The following is a 21,295-nucleotide window of genomic DNA, read 5'->3' on the forward strand; positions in this document are numbered from 1 at the left end:
CCAGCGAGAGAGGGAACACAAGCAGGGGGAGTAGGAGAGGAAGAAGCAGGCTTATAGTGGAAGAGCCTGATGTGGGGCTCGATCCCATAATGCCGGGATCACGCCCTGAGCCGAAGGCAGACACTTAACTGCTGTGCCACCCAGGTGCCCCTGCCCATTTTTAAATTGGATTGTTTGACATTTTGTGAGTTGAGTTTCAAGAGTTCTTTTTCTAAGTAATAGACCCTTATCAGATATATGATTTGTAAATATGTAAGTTGTCTTTTCACTTTCTTGATAGTAGCCTTTGGTATACAAAAATTTTTAAAATTCAAAGCCCAATTTATCTCTTTTTTTCTTTTGTTGTTTATATTTTTGATGTAATATCTAAGAAACCTTTCCCAAATCCAAGGTCACGAAGATTTACTCCTGTCTTTTCTTCAAAGAGTTTCATCTCTTATATTTAGATCAATTATATTCTCTTTATTTGTAGTAAAATTATTATATTTTGAACACTATATTAGAATAGATTCCTTGTATAGCTAGTTAAGAACTTCCGTTGAACAGTTTAAGAGTTAAAGATATTAAGCTTTAAGTGTGAAGATTTATGTTCAATTCTTATTTCTGATACCTGTAACAACTTGGCATCTCAGGCAAATAATTTAGCCTGTCTTGGGTTCTGCATGTATGAACTGCAACTATGCGTATCCACACTGGTTTTCTTTCAGGGTTGTTTGAGTCAAATGAGATAATGAATGTGAATGTTTTTATAAAATGGTGCTAAACAAATGTAAAATTCCTGTTACTTTCTTACTCTGTTTCAATCAACCAATCTTTTTAACTTCAAGCTAAGTAATTTTACTTGTTTACTTACGAATATTCGTAGGAAACAAAATCCAATTCATTGGAAACTAGCTAATGTAGAAAATTATTCCCGCATGAGACTTAAATTGGTGCCAAATTATAACTTCAAAACTCATGAAGACGCTAGTGCTCTGAGAGATAATCTAGGTGAGTTCCGATGCCTGTTTAATTATTTGTTGACGATAGTGAGGGTATTGGTGGGTTGGTTATTGTTTTTATTAATTGTTTCAAAATTGCTAACTCATGAAGAAAGGGTAACATTTTATAATTATTTTGTTTTCAAAATAGATACTATTTACAAAGCTTTGTTGTACAGAAATTAGTTGATATTTAAATGGTTGTATATGTTAAATTCTGTTACCTTGGGCCTAAATCTAAGATGACTTCCTATATCATTTAATTTTATTTTTTCAAAGAAAAACATAATTAACAATCATAAAATTATACTGTATTTATGTGCAAAGCACTGTCTCTTGTATCCATTATGGTACATTGAAACAATGGTTCTTTTCCTTTAATCTTTTGCTTACCATGAGGGAGGCTAATGTTAGATATATTTAGAATTCTTAGCAATCCTTTAGATCTTTGTTTTATAACCTGTTCTTTTTAGACCTTTAGTATCTTAGATGGGCCAATGCCTTTTTCTAGAGAAAAGTGCAAAGACATATAGCTTAGCAGTATTTCAAAACAGATTTTAAAGAGTCTCTGCAACTCTTTAGGGAACACTGCCTTTCTAACCACCTCAGTTTGTATCTCCCTTTTTGAAGACAGGTCTGTAAAATACCCAAAATATTCATTGTTGAGTCATTGGCAGTCATGTGTATACTAAATTGCTTTATCATTACAGCCACCTTGTGTTCAATGACTAAGTTTTACATGAAATTCAAGTACCAGTTTTTTAATTTTTTTAAAGTTGGCTTGATATATTGGCCAATGCAGTTGATGCCATAAATTAATCAAGAGTGCTATCTGTGATGCCTGCCATTTATGGTCTTAAATCCTAAAATAAATCAGACACCGTAACTCATTTCCCTTAATACAAAATAATGGCCCTACCCATGAAAGAAACTTTTACAGTATCTTATACAGGAAGTCTCTTGCAAATAGCTTGTTCTCCCTGTATGTATCTTGAGACAATTATACTTTCTCTACTCCTTAAAATTTGATTATCCTTATCACTCAGCAAGTATCTTTGGTGAATGACTTGAATCTAGTAATACTAAAAGAATAGTGTCCCCTATTTTTTCTCTTTTTTGCCAAGAAATCCCCCCCAGGAAATTTTCTGTTCCTCTTCCTCTCCTCACCCCTTTATACAGGTACACAGATTTAATTTTATGTCCCTTCTTCTTGGTTTTAATTAAGTCTAGGAAACCTTGTGTTCTTTCTCTTTTTTTTCATTTCTCAGTTTTTCTCCTTACCTAGCTTTCAAATATACCCCAAGTATAATAGTGACAATAAGGTAGTACAGAAGAAACAAAGATTCATACATTTTAAAGTGAAATTGTAAATAGTACAAAGCCAGTGGCATCAATCTCTAAAGCTCTTTAAAGTTCCCTGAAGTATACTTCAGAATTAAGTGTAAAATGTTCTACCAACTCCTTATTTTTGTCTATAAGTATTTTCATCAGCTGCCAGAATTCATGGTATTTTTAAAATATTTTTTTATTTTGTTTTGTTTCACATACCCCAATACTGCTTTGTAAGCATCCCATTGCAATTGTACAGAATAGTTTTTACATTGTGGGCTAAACTACAAAGTTAACCATTATCTGTAACATTTTTGATGGGAAATTCATTGTGAATTAAACAAGTGATTTGTGAAGTATCTTTTGGAATACAACCACTTATAAATTATGGAATTTAAATAGCTAGAAATAAAGTATATTCTTACATATATCATTAAAAATATTGGTTTTAGAGAAAAAAATTTTTTGGTGTTTTTTTTGTTTGTTTTTGTTTTTGGGGGGGTGTGTTTTTGTTTTTGTTTTGGAGAAATTTTTTTGCCCATACTTCTTCATTAGAAATACTCTTTCCTGAGTATTTGCAACCACTTATTTTTAGTCCTTACACTGTTTCTATTGTCTCTGAACTTTGGTAGTAATCCTTCTCTTTAAGTATTTTCTTCTAGCACTGGTGCTTAACTTCCTAGTTTTCTTTTTTTTCTTTTTAAAGATTTTTATTTACTTGAGAATGTGGAGGAGAGAGAGCACAAGTGGGGTGAGGGACAGAGAGAGAAGCGGACTCCGCTGAGCAGGGAGCCTGATGCGGGGCTCAATCCCAGCACCCTGGGATCATGACCAGAGTCAAAAGCAAATGCCAAACTGACTGAGCCACCCAGGCGCTCCTAACCTCCTAGTTTTCTTACCAATTTTATCTTCTTTTCTTGGTCATATTTTAAATGATCATGTTCCCAGATCCATACCTAGCCATTTTGCCTTTACCTACGCTTTCTGTGAAGTGGTGATTTCATGACTTCATTTCATATATATATTTGAAATGATGCATTCTCGCCTGTATTTCTAATTCTTACCTGCCTTTTGAACTTTACACCAAGGTTTCTAATTGACTGTCTATCTGTTGGGATACCTCTTCCATAGAAGCCTCCATATAAAATTTCTGAAACTTAATTCATTATCTTTTCTCATTTGTCTACTCCTCACCCTAGACTCTGCTTTTCTTATATCTTGGGTTATAGTTTTACTTTTTCCATCTGTTAGTTACTCAAAATCATTAATATTAGTCATGAGTCTATCCTCATCCCTCCTAATCCCCTACACTAATAGCTTTTTAGGTACAATGTCCTGTTAATTCTCCCTTACATATCTTTTGAATGTTTTTCCTTATTTTCACTCCCTTTGCTTTTGCCATGGCTTAGCTTGGTGCTCCCCTTTCCCAAACTTAACAGTAGTTTCCCAGCTGGCCTCTTTGCCTGACGTGTTCCCATCTTCATTTTATTCACCAATCTTTCTTAAAAAAAAAAAAAAAATTTATTTATTTATTTGAGAGAGAGAAAGAGAGTGAACGAGCAGGGGGAGCGGCAAAGGGAGAGGGAGGAGCAGTCTCCCCACTGATCAGGGAGTCTGCCCTGGGGCTCCATAACCTGAGCTGAAGGCGATGCTTAACCGACTGAGCCACCCAGGTGCCCCTTATTCACAGCACCTATCTCATCAAATTTTGAACTTACACTCTTAATGGAGTAGTGTCATTTATCTACATAAAGTCTGTTTTCTATTTCTCTCAGATTATCTAGATTCCTTATTTTCAGTTTTCATTGCATATTCTCATTTGCTTTGTTTAATTAAATGTTTAACAATAAATTTTGCCATATGAAATAAATTAGACCACATGAAGAAACACGTTCAGTAAGAGTAGTTACTTGTTCTAGGAAAAGTATGACACAATACTTCCTAGGTAGAGACAAAGATGTGATCAAAGGAGATTTACTTAGAAAATGCTACTGTACATTACGTTGATTCATTTTTTATGTCTGAGCAGTGATACCATTTGAGAAACTAAGGGAGGATTTGTCATCTTTATAATGTTTTATTATTTAGGGTCTTTTTGTTTTCTTTTTTATTAGAGAGGGAGGGGTGAAGGGCAGAGGAAGAGAGAGAATCTTAACTAGGCTTCACACCCAGCACAGAGCCTGATTCAGGGCTTGATCTCACAACCCTGAGATCATGATCTGAGCTGAAACCAAGAGTTGGACACTTAACCGAATTAGTCACCCAGACACCCCTATAATGTTTTGTTATTTAGTATGAATTATTTTTATTTCCCACAACTGAAAGATACATAAATTTTTCCCAGTCCTACCTATAAATTATGCAGTTATTTTTATTACTGTTCGTATGTCACTCAGGTAATTGGTAAGTGAATGTATAATAATGATAGCTGCCATTTATCTTATACATACTGTGATGTTATGTATTTCCATTTCACAGTTAAGAAAACAAATTCAGAGGGGTCACCTAGTTAATAAATGGCGGAACAGAATTTGAATTTAAGTTTACCACTTTGTTCTTCCCATTACACTAGCCCTGCCCTCTTACAAACTGTATATAAAATGCATTACATTTATCCAGAATTACTTATTAAATTTCATGTGCTCCAGAAAAAAAAAAAAAAAACTTCAGCTCTTGGGTTATGTATTCTCTTCCAATTAAAGATAATTTGTTATCATCTTTCTTAATATTTCCTTGGTACAAATACAAAGTAAAAATAGTTCTATTAAATCCATACAATGAGAATAATTCTTTCTGTGACTTACTGGCATGCTTTAGAATTAAAGAGATTACTTGGCCCATTTTGAAATATAAATAATACCATCATTAAAATAGATAACATATTTTTAAACATTTACTCCTTTTATTATACGTGTAATAGTTTTTAAGATCACAAACAAGCTAGATTACTCTAAATCATGTATAAAAACTTTTCTGTAGTAAATTGCTTCTTTTTTTTTTTTAAGATTTATTTGAGAGAGTGCACATGAGCGGGGGTGGGGGTGTGAAGAGCAGAGAGAAAGAATCCCAAGTGCAGAGCCCCACACGGTGCTCAATCCCACAACCCCAGCTGAACTGAAACCAAGTCAGATATGCATCATAACCAACTGAGTCACCCAGAGGCCCTGTAAATTGCTTTTTTATCTTAGAAAACTTTAAGTCCTTCTTAGTTTTTTTCCAGTTTTATTAATATATAATTGACATAAAATACTGTGTAAGGTGTAGAGCGTAATGACTTGAGATATGCACATATTGAAAAATGATTACAGCAATGTACAGTTAACATCCATCACATCATATAGTTACTAAATTTTTTTCCCTTATGATGAGAACTTTTAGAATCTACTCTCTTAACAACTTTCAGATATGCCATATAGCATTGTTAACTAGTCATCATGCACATTACATCCCCAATACTTAATTATCTTACAGCTGGAAGTTTATACCTTTTGACTTCCTTCACCCAATTCCCCTACCATTCTCCTTTACTTAAAATACACATTATTATTATTATTATTATTATTATTACTACTATTATTATTATTATGTATTTGACAGAAATTACAGAAGGACTGTAATAAGATTATTTTTTTACAGTGTTTAATAGATATTTTGTATTTATTTAAACAGGTGTACAACATTCACAGCCTTCCAGTGATTCACTGCTTTTGGAAGTAGTGAAACAAGTAAAAGTTAGCAATATGGAGGAGGATAAATTAGACCTTCCTGAAGAAGACTTAACAGCCAGAGTAAATATGTATGTATAGGTATTTGAAAGAATTAAAAATTATTTTGTTGTGAAAAATGGGGTTATAAAATTGTGGAAGATATTTGTTCGTAATCCTAAATACATTGACCCTTGAGTAATAAAGGTTTGAACTACATAGGTCCACTTACATACAGGTTTTTTCAGTAAATACAGTACAGTACTATAAATGTATTTTCTCTCCTGAATAATTTTCTTAAAAACATTTTCTTTTCTCTAGCTTACTTTATTATAAGAATACAATATGTATTAATTGACTCTATATTATTGCTAAGGCTCTGGGCAACAGTAGGTTATTAATAGTTAAATTTTTAGGGAGTCAGATTTATTCACGGATTTTTGACTGCACAGGGTTCAGTGCCACTAACCACTGCATTATTCAAGGGTCAACTGTATTTCCAGAATCCATCTGTTACTGCTATATCAGCTGTTAGGCATCTATCAGTATTAACAGAAAATATATTGATTTCCTTATCTTTCCTTTGTATTATTGTTGTCATCAATATAGGCTTTCATATGTTTTAACCCCAATAATAACAGTTTATTTTTTATTATATTTTTAAATTTTAAATTCAATTAGTTAACATGTAGTGTATTATTTCAGAGGTAGAATTCAGTGATCCATCAGTCTCATAAAATACCCAGTGTCCATTATAGCATGTGCTCTCCTTAATTGCCCATCACCCAGTTACATCATCTCCCCACTCACCTCTCCTCCAGCAACTGTTTGTTTCCTATGATTAAGAGTCTCTTATGGTTTGTCTCCCTCTCTGATTTCATCTTGTTTTATTTTTCCATCCCTTCCCCTATGATCCTCTGTTTTGTTTCTTAAATTCCACATATGAGTGAAATCATATGATAATTGTCTTTCTCTGATTGACTTATTTCACTTAGCATAATACCCTCTAGTTCCATCCACGTCATTGCAAATGGCAAGATTGCATTTTTTTGATAGCTGAGTAGTATTCCAATGTATATGTATACCACAGTTTCTTTGTCCATTCATCAGCTGATGGACATTTGGGCTCTTTCCATAGTTTGGCTATTGTGGACATTGCTGCTATAAACATTGGGGTTCAGGTGTCCCTTGGAATCACTACATTTGTATCTTTGGGGTAAATACCTAGTAGTGCAGTTGCTGGGTCATAGGGTAGCTCTATTTTCAACTTTCTTTTTTTTTTTTTTTTTTTAAAGATTTGATTTATTTACTTGACAGAGATAGAGACAGCCAGTGAGAGAGGGAACACAAGCAGGGAAAGTGGGAGAGGAAGAAGCAGGCTCACAGCACAGGAGCCTGATGTGGGGCTCGATCCCATAACGCCGGGATCACGCCCTGAGCCGAAGGCAGACACTTAACCGCGGTGCCACCCAGGCGCCCCTCTATTTTCAACTTTCTGAGGAACCTCCATACTTTTTTTCCACAGTGACTGTACCAGTTGCATTCCCACCAACAGTGTAGGAGAGTTTCCCTTTCTCTGAATCTTTGCCAACATCTGTCATTTCCTGACTTGTTAACTTTAGCCATTTTGATCGGTGTGAGGTGGTATCTCATTATGGTTTCAATTTTGTATTTCCCTGATGCTGAGTGATGTGGAGCATTTTTTTCATGTGTCTGTTGGCCATTTGTATGTCTTCTTTGGAAAAATGTCTATTCATGTCTTCTGCCCATTTCTTGATTGGATTAGTTGTTCTTTGTGTGTTGAGTTTGATAAGTTCTTTATAGATTTTGGATACTACTAGCCCTTTATCTGATAAGACATTTGAAAATATCTTGAAGTCTAGAATTGTGATGCCACCAGCTTTGGTTTTCTTTTTCAACATTCCTTTGGCTATTTGGGGTCTTTCTGGTTCCATACAAATTTTAGGATTATTTGTCCAGCTCTGTGAAAAAGTGGATGGTATTTTGATAGAGATTGCATTGAATGTATAGATTGCTCTAGATAGCCTGTGCTACCTACATTTAGCGATATTTGTTCTTCAATCCATGAGTGTGGAACGTTTTTCCATTTGTGTGTCTTCCTCAGCTTCTTTCATGAGTGTTCTATAGTTTCTGAGTACAGAACCTTTGCCTCTTTGGTTAGGTTTATTCCTAGGTATCTTATGGTTTTAGGTGCAATCGTAAATGAGACTGACTCCTTAATTTCTCTTTCTTCTGTTTCATTGTTAGTGTATAGAAATACACCTGATTTCTGTGCATTGATTTTATATCCTGCCACTTTGCTGAATTCCTGTATCAGTTCTAGCAATTTTGGGGTGGAGTCTTTTGGGTTTTCCACATAAAGCGGTAGAGTGAGAGCTTGTCATCTGTGAAGAGTGAGAGTTTGACAACTTCTTTGTTGATTCGGATGCCTTTTATTTCTTTTTGTTGTCTGATTGTTGAGGCTAGGACTTCTAATACTATGTTGAACAACACTGGTGATAGTGGACATCTCTGTCCTGTTCCTGTCCTTAGGAGAAAAGTTTTCAGTTTTTCCGCACTGAGAATGATATTTGCTGTGGGCTTTTCATATATGGCTTTTATGATCTTGAGGTGTGTTCCCTCTATCCCTACACTGTGAAGAGTTTTAATCAAGAAGGTACTTTGTCAAATGTTTTTTTCTGCATCTGTTGAGAGGATCATATGGTTCTCGTCCTTTCTTTTATTAATGTAGTGTATCACAATGATTGATTTGCAGATGTTGAACCGCCCTTGCAGCCCAGGGATGAATCCCACTTGGTGGTGGTGAATAATCCTTTTAATGTTCTGTTGGATCCTATTGGCTAGGATCTTGTTGAGTATTTTGGCATCCATGTTCATCAGGGGTATTTGTTTGTAATTCTCCTTTTTGGTGGGGTCTCTGTCTGGTTTTGGGATCAAGGTAATGTTGGCCTTATAGAAAGAGTTTGAAAGTTTTCCTTCCATTTCTGTTTTTTGTTTGTTTTTTTTTTTTTTAAGATTTTATTTATTTATTTGACAGAGATAGAGACAGCCAGCGAGAGAGGAAACACAAGCAGGGGGAGTGGGAGAGGAAGAAGCAGGCTCGTAATGGAGGAGCCTGATATGGGGCTCGATCCCATAACGCCGGGATCATGCCCTGAGCCGAAGGCAGACGCTTAACCGCTGTGCCACCCAGGCGCCCCCCATTTCTGTTTTTAATATAGCTTCAGAGGAATCGGTATTAATTTTTCTTTAAATGTTTGATAGGATTCCCCTAGGAAGCCATCTGGCCCTGGGCTCTTGTTTACTGGGAGCTTTTGGTTACTGCTTCAATTTCCTTGCTGGTTATGTGTTTGTTTAGGTTTTCTATTTCTTCCTGTTTCAGTTCTGGTAGTTCATACATTTCTAGGAATGCATCCATTTCTTCCAGATTGTCTGATTTGTTGGTATACAGTTGCTCATAATATGTTCTTCTAAGTGTTTGTGTTCCTTTGGTGTTGGTTTGTGATCTCTCCTCTTTCATTCATGATTTTATTTATTTGGGTCCTTTCTCTTTTCTTTTTGATAGGTCTGGCCAGGGATTTATCAATCTTATTAATTCTTTCAAAGAACCAGCTCCTAGTTTCATTAATCTGTTCTTTTGGTTTCTGTTTCATTGATTTCTGCTCTAATCTTTATTCTCTTCTCCTGCTGGGCTTAGGCTTTATTTGCTGTCCTTTCTCCAGCTCCTTTAGGTATAGGATTAGGTTGTGTATTTGAGAGCTTTCTTGTTTTTTGAGAAAAGCTTGTATTGCTATATACTTCCCTCTTAGGACAGCCTTTGCTGTATCCTAAAGGTTTTGAACAGTTGTATTTTCATTTTCATTTGTTTCCATGAATTTTTAAATTCTTTAATTTCCTGGTTGACCCATTCATTCTTTAGTAGGATGCTTTAACCTCCACATATTTGAGTTCTTTCCAAATTTCCTCTTGTGATTGAGTTGAAGTTTCAAAGCATTGTGGTCTGAAAATATGCAGGGAATGACCTCAGTCTTTCAGTAGCATTTGAGACCTGATTTGTGACCTAGTATGTGGTCTCTTCTGGAGAATGTTCCATGTGCACTGGAGAAGAATGTGTATTCTGTTGCTTTAGGATGGAATGCTCTGAATATATTTGTGAAGTCCATCTGGTCCAGTGTGTCATTCAAAGCCCTTGTTTCCTTGTTAATCTTCTGCTCAGATGATCTGTCCATTGCAGTAAGTGGGGTGTTTAAGTCCCCTACTATTATTGTATTTCTTTAATTTTGTTATTAATTGGCTTATATAATTGGCTGCTCCCATGTTAGGGGCATAAATATTTATAATTGTTAGATCTTCTTGTTGGATAGACCCTTTAATTGTGATAGAGTGCCCTTCCTCATCTCTTATTAAGCAGTCTTTGGTTTAAAATCTAATTTGTCTGATATGAGGATTGCTTCCCCAGCTTTCTTTTGATGTCTATTAGCATGATAAATGGTTTTCCACCCCCTCACTTTCAATCTGGGAGTGTCTTTGGGTCTTAAATGAATCTCTTGCAGACAGCATATTGATGGGTCTTGCCTTTTTATCCAATTTGATACCCTGTGTCTTTTGATTGGGGTCATTCAGCCCATTTACATTCAGAGTTACTATTGAAAGACATGAATTTAGTGCCATTGTATTACCTGTAAAGTCACTGTTTCTGTATATTGTCTCTGTTCTTTTTGGTCCGTGTTACTTTGGGGCTCTTTCTTCACTTAAAGGATCCCCTTTTGTATTTCTTGGAGGGCTAGTTTAGTGATCACAAATTCTTTTCGTTTCTGTTTGTCCTGGAAGCTTTTTATCTCCTATTTTGAATGATAGCCTTGTTGGATAAAGTATTCTTGGCTGCATATTTTTCTCATTTAGCACACTGACTATATCATGCCAGTCCTTTCTGGCCTTCCAGGTCTCTGTGGATAGTCTGCTGCCAGTCTAATATGTCTACCCTTGTAGGTTTTTTTTTTTAATAAAATTTTAATTTATTTGGAATTGTTGTTTATTTTATTATTTTTATTATGTTCACTTAGCCACTGTATAGTACATCATTAGTTTTTGAAGTAGTGTTCAATGATTCATTAGTTGTGTGTAACACCCAGTGCTCTACCATTGCAGGTTACGGACCTCTTGTCCTCTGCTTTCAGGATTTTTTCTTTGTCTCTGAGTTTTGCAAGCTTCACTATTATATGTTGATTTTTATTGATTTAGAGGGGGGTTCTCTGTGCCTCCTGGACTTGAATGTCTGTTTCCTTCCCAAATTAGGGAAGTTCTCAACTATAATTTGTTCCATTGTACCTTCTGCCGCCCCCTCTCTCTTTTGTCTTCTTCTGGGATCCCAATTATTCTAATACTGCTTCGCTTTTTGGTATCACTTATTCTCGAATTCTACCCTTGTGATCCAATAGTTGTTTATCTCTCTTTTTCTCAGCATCTTTACTCTCCATCATTTTGTCTTCTGTATCACTAATTCTCTCTTCTGCCTTATTTATCCTAGCAGTTAGAGCCTCCATTTTTTATTACATCTCATTAAGAGCCTTTTTGATTTTGACTTGATTAGATTTTAGTTCTTTTATTTCTCTAGGAAGGGATTCTCTAGTATCTTTTATGCTTTTTTTTCAAGCCCAGCTAGTATCTTTATAATAGTTATTCTGAACTCTAGTTCTGACATCTTACTTACATCTGTACTGATTAGGTCCCTGGCAGTCAGTACTGCCTCTTGTTCTCTTTTTTGAGGTGAGTTTTTCCATCTTGTCATTCTTGTAGAAAGTGTCACTTTTCTATTTGTATAATTGCAGCAATTCTCTTCTTAGATCTCTGGTTGAGATCACAGGTGTTCTGAATGACTTGGTACCTATCTAGCTGAATTCCTAGGACCAGACAAAACTTAAGTTCTCCTACTCCTCTGCCATCCTGGACTCTTCTCCCAACAATACAGTTTAATAGTTAGTGTTTTATGTACTTGTCTAAATTAGTTAAGGGAAGATAATTACCATACTTACATACTTTGTTTCTTTGTGTACATTCAGATTACATCTCGTGTCCTCTCCTTTCAGCCTGAAAGACTTCTTTTGTTTTCTTATAAGGAACGTCTGATAGCCACAGATTCTCTCAGTCTTTGTTATCTGTGGAAATCTTTATTTTTTCCTTCATTTTTGGCTTCTTTTAAAAAAATAGAGTTTTACCTTTTGAAAATTAAGATTCATATAATATAACATTCACTAAGTTAAAGTGTATATTCCATGGGTTCTAGTATATTCACAGAGTGAACATTACCACTAATTCCAGAGCATTTCCTTCACCCTGAAAGGAAATCTTGTACTTTTTAGTAGTCACTCCCAATTTTCCCCTTTATACATCCCCTGGAAACCACTAATTTACTTTCTGTCTCTATTGTATTTGCCTCTTTTCAACATTTCATTTATTTCTTAAAATAAGTGGCCTTTTGTGTCCATTTCATTTCATTCAGGATATTTCCAAGGTTCATTCATAGAGGAGCATGTAACTGTACATTATTCCTTTTTGTGGTTGAATGATATTCCATCATATGGATATACCACTTTTGTTTATTCATCAGTTGATGGCTATATAGTTATTTCTACTTTTTGGCTATTATAAATAATACTTCACGAATATTCATATACAATTCTTTGTGTCAACATATGTTTTCAATTATATTAGGTATATACCTAGGAATGAATTTGTTAGTCATATAGTAATTCTGTTTATTTAAGGAATTATAAAATTGTTTTCACAATGACTACACCATTTAACATTCCCCGAAGTAATGTATGGGGGTTTAAATTTCTCCACATCTACCCCCACTTTTTTTTTCTATGTGTTTATTACACTATCCTATAGGATTTGAAATGGTACCTTGTGATTTTAATTTGCATTTTCCTAATGACTAATGATGCTGAGCATCTTTTCATATATTTATTTACTATTTATATATGTTTTTTGGAGAAATTTTTATGTAAATCCTTTCTTTATTTTTTAATTGGGTTATCTTTTAGTTATTAAGTTATAATAGTTCTTTATTCTAGATACAAATGCCTTATCAGATGTATGATTTGCAAAAATGTTCTCCCATTGAATGTGTTTTCCTTCATTTTGTTGATGCACAAAAGTTTCATATTTTCTAACAGTATTATATATTGTCTCTTACATTTATGTCTTTGATCCATTTTTACTTTATTTTTGTTATGTGGTATGATGTGGGAGTCCACGTTCATTCTTTTTTATGTGATTATCCAGTTGCCTGAGAACCATTACTTTCTTTCTTAAAGGATGGTTTTGTTGGATATATAATTCTTAGTGGACACGTTTGGTTTTTTTTTCCTTTCAGCATTATGTCATCCCATTACCTTTTAGTGCCCTGTATTGTGTTTTTTGTCCTTGCCTTTCAACACCTCAGCTTTATGTCCATGTATAGATATCTTCAGATATTCATCAGATCTTCCAGGATGTGAAGATTATTATTGTTATTATTGTTATTGTTGTTGTTGTTAGGGAAGTTGTCAGGCATTATTTCTTCAAATATATATGTTTGGCCTTTTTTCTCTATCTTCTCCTTCTGGGAGTCCCTTTATGCACATTTTGTTTCCCATGATGGTAACCCTTTGAGGTATTTTCATCCTGCTTCTTTTTTCTTTGTGTGCTTCAGATTGGACAGTTTGTTTTGAATTGTCTTCAAGAGTCCCAGGTCTTTCTTCTGAAAGTTCACATATACTATTTTGTCCTTCTGGTGAATTTTTCATTTAGTTATTATGCTTTTTGATTCAACAATTTTCCATTTGGCTCTTTTTTTACAAATGTATGTAATTTCTTTTTTTTTATACTTTCCACATTTTCCAGATTTTTAAAAATTTTTTTATTATGTTATGTTAGTCATTATACAGTACATCATTAGTTTTTGACATAGTGTTCCATGATTCATTGTTTGCATATAACACCCAGTGGTCCATGCAGTACGTGCTCTCCTTAATACCCATCACCGGCCTATCCAATCTCCCACCCCCCTCCCCTCTGAAGCCCTCAGTTTGTTTCCCGGAGTCCATAGTCTCCGTGGTTCATTCCCCCTTCTGTTTACCCCCTCTTCATTCTTCCCTTCCTTCTCCTACCGATCTTCCTGCTATTTCTTATGTTCCATAAATGAGTGAAACCATATGATAATTGTCTTTCTCTGCTTGACTTATTTCACTTAGCATTATCTCCTCCAGTGCCGTCCATGTTGCAGCAAATGTTGAGAAATCGTTCTTTTTGATGGCTGAGTAATATTCCATTGTATACATGGACCGTATCTTCTTAATCCAGTCATCTGTTGAAGGGCATCTTGGCTCCTTCCATCCTTTAGCTATTGTGGACAATGGTGCTATGAACATTGGGGTGCATATGGCTCTGCTTTTCACTACATCTGTATCTTTGGGGTAGATACCCAGTAGTGCAATTGCTGGATCATAGTGTAGTTCTATTTTTAAGTTTTTGAGGGACCTCCACACTGTTTTCCAAAGTGGCTGTACCAACTTGCATTCCCACCAACAATGTAAGAATGTTCCCCTTACTCCATATCCTCTCCAACATTTGTTGTTTCTTGTCTTGTCCATTTTTGCCATTCTGACTGGTGTAGGGTGGTATCTCAAGGTGGTTTTGATTTGAATTTTCCCAATGTCTAATNACTTGCATTCCCACCAACAATGTAGGAGGGATCCCCTTTCTCCACATCCTCTCCAACAATTGTTGTTTCTTGCCTTGTCTATCTTTGCCATTCTAACTGGCGTAAGGTGGTATCTCAGTGTGGTTTTGATTTGAATTTCCCTGATGGCTAATGATTTTGAACATTTTTTCATGTGTCTGTTAGCCATTTGTATGTCTTCATTGGAAAAGTGTCTGTTCATATCTTCTGCCGATTTTTTGATTTGTTTATTTGTTTCTCGTGTATTGAGTTTGAGAAGTTCCTTAAAGATCTTGGATACCAGCCTTTTATCTGTATTGTCATTTGCAAATATCTTCTCCCATTCTGTGGGTTGCCTCTTTGTTTTGATGACTGTTTCCTTTGCTGTGCAGAACATTTTTATCTTGATGAAGTCCCACAAGTTCATTTTTTCTTTCGTTTCTCTTGCCTTTAGAGATGTGTCATGAAAGAAGTTGTTGTGGCTGATGTCAAAGAAGTTACAGCCTATGTTCTTNTGTTGCCTATGTTCTCCTCTAGAATTTTGATGGATTCCTGTCTCACATTGAGGTCTTTCATCCATTTGGAGTTTATTTTTGTGTATGGTGTGAGAGAGTGGTCAAGTTTCATTCTTTTGCATGTAGCTGTCCAATTTTCCCAGCACCATTTATTGAAGAGACTGTCTTTTTTCCACCGGATGTTTTTTCCTGCTTTATCAAAGATTAGTTGCCCAAAGAGCCGAGGGTCCATTTCTGGGTTCTCTATTCTGTTCCATTGGTCTATGTGTCTGTTTTTGTGCCAGTACCATGCTGTCTTTGTGATCACAGCTTTGTAGTATAGCTTGAAATCTGGCAACGTGATGCCCCCAGCTTTGTTTTTCCTTTTCAACAGTTCCTTGGCGATTTGGGGCCTTTTCTGGTTCCACACAAATTTAAGGGCTGTTTGTTCCAGTTCTCTAAAAAATGTCATTGGTATTTTGATCGGGATGGCATTGAAAGTGTAGATTGCTCTGGGTAGCATAGACATTTTAACTATGTTTATTCTTCCGATCCATGAGCATGGAATATTTTTCCATCTTTTTGTGTCTTCCTTCAATGTCTTTCAAGAGTGATCTGTAGTTTCTAGAATATAGATCCTTTACCTCTCTGGTTAAGTTAGTTCTGAGATATCGTATGATGTTTGGTGCTATTGTAAATGGAATCGATTCCCTAATTTCACTTTCTTCAGTCTCATTGTTCGTGTATAGAAATGTAATCAGAAAGGGGAATGAAGCATGAGAGACTCTGAGAAACAAACTGAGGTCTTCAGGGGGGGGGGTGGGGGAATGGGATAGGCTGCTGGTGGGTAATAAGGAGGGCACGTATTGCATGGTGCACTGGGTATTATACGCAACTAATGAATCATCGAACTTTACATCAAAAAAATAAAAATAAATTAAAAAAAAAGAAATGCAACTGAATTCTGAGCATTGGTTTTGTATCCTGCCATATTACTGAATTGCTGTATGAGTTCTAATAATTTGGGGGTGGAGTCTTTTGGGTTTTCCTTATAGAGTATCATATCATCTGTGAAGAGAGACAGTTCAGACTTCTTTGCCGATTTGAATACCTTTTATTCCTTTTTATTGTCTGATTGATGTTGCAAGGACTTCTTGTACTATGTTGAGCAACAATGGCAAGAGTGGGCATCCTTGTCATGTTCCTGATCTTAAGGAAAAGGCTTTCAGCTTTTCCCCATTGAGAATGATATTTGTTGTGGGCTTTTCATAGATGGTTTTTATGAAATTGAGTAATGTACCCTCTATCCCTACACTCTAAAGGGTTTTAATCAGGAAACGATGCTGTATTTTGCCAAATGCTTTTTCTGCATCAATTGAAAGGATCATGTGGTTCTTGACTCTTTACTTGTTGATATGATCTAACACACTGATCGATTTGCGAATGTTGAACCCCCCTTGCATCCCAGGGATGAATCCCACTTGGTCAGGATGGATAATCCTTTTAATGTATTGTTGGATCCTATTAGCTAAGATCTTGTTGAGAATTTTGACATCCACAATCATCAGGGATATCGGTCTGTAATTTTCCTTTCTGAACGGGACTTTGCCTGGTTTGGGGATCAAGGTAATACTGGCCTCATAGAATGAGTTTGGTAGTATTCCTTCTGTTTCTATTTTTTGAAACAGCTTCAGGAGAATAGGTATTATTTCTTCTTTGAATGTTTGGTAGAATTCCCTGGGGAATCCGTCAGGCCATGGACTCTTGTTTTTGGGGAGGTTTTTGATCACTGCTTCAATCTCTTCATAATTAATCGGTCTGTTTAAGTAATCTGTTTCTCCCTGTTTCAGTCTTGGTAGTTTATAGGTTTCCAGGAAGGCATCCGTTTCTTCCAGGTTGTTTAATTTATTGGCATATAATTGTTGATAATAGTTTCTAATGATTCTTCCTGTTTCTTTGGTGTTGGTCGTGATGTCTCCTCTTTCATTCATAATTTTATTAATTTGGATCCTTTCTGTATTCTTTTGAATAAGTCTGGCCAGTAGCTTATCAGTCTTATTTATTCTTTCAAAGAACCAGCTTCTAGTTCTGTTGATCTGCTCTACTGTGCACCTGGTTTCTAATTCATTGATCTCTGCTCTAATCTTGATCAGCTGCCTTCTCGTGCATGGGTTAGGCCTGTTCTTCTATTCCAGCTCCAGCTTCTTAAGGCGAGAATATAAAAACTGCATTTTAGATTTTTCTATTGTTTTGAGTGAGGCTTGGATGTCTATGTATTTTCCTCTTAGGACTGCCTTTGCAGTGTCCCATAGGTTTTGGACTGATGTGTTTTTGTTCTCATTGGTTTCCATAAATTGCTTAAGCTCTTCTTTAATTCCCTGGTTTACCCAGCCATTCTTAAGCAGGATGGTTATTAGTTTCTAAGTGTTTGAGTTTCTTCCAAATTTATCCTTGTGACTGAGTTCCAATTTCAAAGCATTGTGGTCTGAGAATATGCAGGGAATAATTTCAGTCCTTTGGCATTGGTTGAGACCTGTTTTGTGACCCAGTATATGGTCTATTCTGGACAGAGTTCCATGTGCATTTGAAAAGAATGAGTATTCTGTTCTGGTGTATAGTGTTCTGTATATATCTATGAGGTCCATCTGGTCCAGTATGTCACTCAAAGCTCTTGTTTCTTTGCTGATTTTCTGCTTAGGTCATCTGTCTATTTCGGAGAGCAGAGTGTTGAGGTCTCCTACTATTAATGTATTATTATCGATATGTCTCTTTATTCTCGTTAAGAGTTGGCTTCTGTATCTAGCTGCTCCCCTGTTGGTGGCATACTTATAATTGTCTATCCACTTGACAATATTTATAATTGTCCTATCCACTTGTTGGATACATCCTTTAGGAATAGTATAGTGTCCTTCTGTATCTCTAACTACAGTCTTCAGTTTAAAATCTAATGTGTCTGATATGAGAATTGCTACCCCAGCTTTCTTTTGAGGTCCATTGGCATGAAAAGTGGTTCTCCATCCCTTCACTTTCAGTCTGGATGTATCTTTAGTTTCAGAATAAGTCTCTTATAGACAGCAAATGGATGGGTCATGTCTTTATCCAATCTGCAACCCTGTGGCGTTTTATGGGAGCATTTAGGCCATTCACATTGAGAGTGATTATTGAGAGCTATGATTTTAATGATGTCATGTTGCCTGTGAAGTCTTTGTTTCTATAGATTGTAAATTTCTGTTCAGTATCACTCTTGGGGTCTTTTTACTTTTATAGAACCCCCTTTAATATTTCTTGTAGGGCTGGCTTGGTGGTCACATATTCTTTCAGTTTCTTCCGGCCTTGGAAGGTGCTTGTCTCTCCCTCAATTCTGAATGACAGCCTTGCTGGATAAAGGATCCTTGGCTGCATGTTCTTCTCACTTAGTGCTCTGAATGTGCCTTGCCAGCTTTTTCTGGCTTGCCAGGTTTCTGTTGACAGGTCTGATGTTTTTCTGATGTTCCTCCCTCTGTAGGTGAAGATTCTCTTCCCCCTGGTCGCTTTCAAGATTGTATCCTTGGATGTAATTTTTGCGAATTGTGCTATTATGTGATGTGGTGTTGGTCTGTTCTCATTGATCTTGGGAGGGATCCTCTCTGCCTCTTGGAATCGAATGCTTGTTTCCTTTGCCAGATTAGGGAAGTTCTCAGCTACAATTTGTTCGAATATCTCTTCTAGACCTCTGTCTTTCTCCACCCCCTCGGGGATGCCAATGATTCTGACATTGAAACATTTCATTGAGTCAGTAATGTCCCATAATCTACATTCTTGAGATTGGATTTTTTTGAGCCACGTTCCCATTTTCTTCCTTCTTTTCTATCATCCCATCTTCCAGTTCACTAATTAGTTCCTCTGCCTCATTTACCGTGGCCATCAGAGCACCCAGTTTAGGCTGCATTTAATTCATAGCATTTTTAATTTCTGCCAGATTCGCTCTCATTTCCGCCCTTAGAGATTCTATAGTCTCGTTAATATTTTCGTTAATATTCTTTTCAACCTTACACATCATCTTGACCATTGTTACTCTGAACTCCATTTCTGACAATTTGGTTATATCTATATCCATTAGTTCTGTGGCAGAGGCCACAGTCTCTGTTGCTTTTCTTTTTGGGGATTCCTCCTCCTTGTCATTTCTGACAAGGAGAGGTTGCAGGGATGTACAGAGCCCAAATTATTGACCAGGACCCAGGCAATGTGCACTTGTTCTATAGGGACCTTAGGGACGTGGGCTTCTTGATTTTTCAGCCTGGCTTCTGGGGGTAGAGGCCTGCCGCGCTGATACTCAGGTAACCGTTTGGGTAGAGTTGCCCTGTCCCCCGTGAGAGGGGGTGGGGATGGGCACAATGCAAACCAGTATTTCTGGGCTTTTGTTCTCTGGCGGCTCTTCCTGGCAGTTTTCTGTGCCTCTTCTGAGAGTCAGAGCAGCAGTGGCCGTATCCTAGCCTCTGTCTCAGAACAGAGAGATTGCAGTCTGCTCTCTACTAACCTCTCCCGGCCACTTTAACTGTGTTTCTGTCGGTGCTGCTAAAACCCCCTCAGTGTCCTGGGTTGTGTGCACCACAGCCGTTCTCCCAGTCCTCACTCCCAGTGCCCGCACATCTCTGTCCTTTGTGCTTCTAACACCGCCAGCCACCCCCAGTTTACGGAGCTCCGGCTTTCAGTCTAGTCATGCGCATGCTCCCCAGCTCCCCGTCTCAGTCTGCTTTCTCAGCAGCTCCTGGTCCCCGAATCCGGCCAGCGCCCCAGTGCAGGAGGCTACTGCTTCCGGTGCCCAAGCGTAGTGGCTCCCTCCCCCTTCGGTTTATCTTCCGATATCTGTGCGCAGATTCATGGCTCCCCTCTTCGTTCCTCAACACTCATCACCAGAAATATTCGTTTGTAGAGATCCAGATGTATCTACCTACGTCTCAGGCTGATTTCGTGGGTGTTCAGGATGATCTGGTTGATATCCAGCTCGATTCAGGGGACCAACTGAAAAAAGTCCCCTACTCCTCCACCATCTTTTTTCTTCCCCTGTAATTTCTTTTTTTTTTTTCTTTAAGATTTTATTTATTTATTTGACAGAGACAGAGACGGCCAGCGAGAGAGGGAACACAAGCAGGGGAAGTGGGAGAGGAAGAAGCAGGCTTATAGCAGAGGAGCCTGATGTGGGGCTCGATCCCATAACGCCGGGATCACGCCCTGAGCCGAAGGCAGATGCTTAACCGCTGTGCCACCCAGGCTCCCCTTTCCCCTGTAATTTCTTAATTGCCAATCTCTATTTGACTAGGCTTGTTGCCATAATGCATTTTAGTTCTTTAAACATAGTTTCTTTTAGTTCTTTTAATGTATTTATGATTGCTACTTTACAGTCTTTGTATGCTTAGTTGAACGTCTGAGGTCCCCCAATGACAGTTTCTTTTTACTGCTTTTGTTTGTATGGCCCATACTTTACTTTTTCTTTGTATGTCTCATACTTTTAATGAAAACTGTGCATTTTATTTTTTTTTAAAGATTTTTTTTTAATTTATTTATTTGACAGAGATAGAGACAGCCAGCGAGAGAGGGAACACAAGCAGAGGGAGTGGGAGAGGAAGAAGCAGGCTCATAGCAGAAGAGCCTGATGTGGGGCTTGATCCCGTTACGCCGGGATCACGCCCTGAGCCGAAGGCAGGTGCTTAACCGCTGTGCCACCCAGGCGCCCCGAAAACTGTGCATTTTAAATAATAAGTTGTAACCACTCTGGCTTCTGATTCCCTCCTTGATGGCGATTATTATGCTGATATTTTTGTTTAGTGACTTTCCTGGACTAATTCTGTGCACTATGTCTTACCTGCTGCGTGTTGCCAGCGATGTCTGTACTCATTGGGTTTTTGTTTTACTTTGTCTTGTTTTTAAACAAAAAGTTTGTTTTTAAAAGAAGCCTGGCTTTTTAAAGTTAGTATAGCTTGGTGGTCAGCCAATAATCAGTTAGTTGGTTGTATTTATTTATTTATTTATTTATTTTTTTTTTAATTTTATTTTATTATATTGTGTTAATCACCATACAGTACA

At 36.9% G+C, this 21,295-nt stretch overlaps 1 protein-coding gene across 8 annotated transcripts in view; it reads left to right on the forward strand.

Annotated features, from left to right (window-relative positions):
• The window catches only part of NBEAL1 (neurobeachin like 1), a 199,956-nt gene that overhangs the window by 116,885 nt on the left and 61,776 nt on the right, over nt 1–21,295 (forward strand). For all 8 annotated transcript variants that reach the window (XM_034654989.1, XM_019799567.2, XM_034654993.1 and 5 more), the window contains 2 exons: nt 866–990; nt 5,979–6,105. In XM_034654989.1, coding sequence (XP_034510880.1) covers nt 866–990; nt 5,979–6,105 — 252 coding nt within the window. The remainder of the gene's footprint in view (nt 1–865; nt 991–5,978; nt 6,106–21,295) is intronic.

The sequence above is a fragment of the Ailuropoda melanoleuca genome, chromosome 2 (genome assembly GCF_002007445.2).
Source record: "Ailuropoda melanoleuca isolate Jingjing chromosome 2, ASM200744v2, whole genome shotgun sequence".
In the NCBI taxonomy this organism is placed as follows: domain Eukaryota; kingdom Metazoa; phylum Chordata; class Mammalia; order Carnivora; family Ursidae; genus Ailuropoda; species Ailuropoda melanoleuca.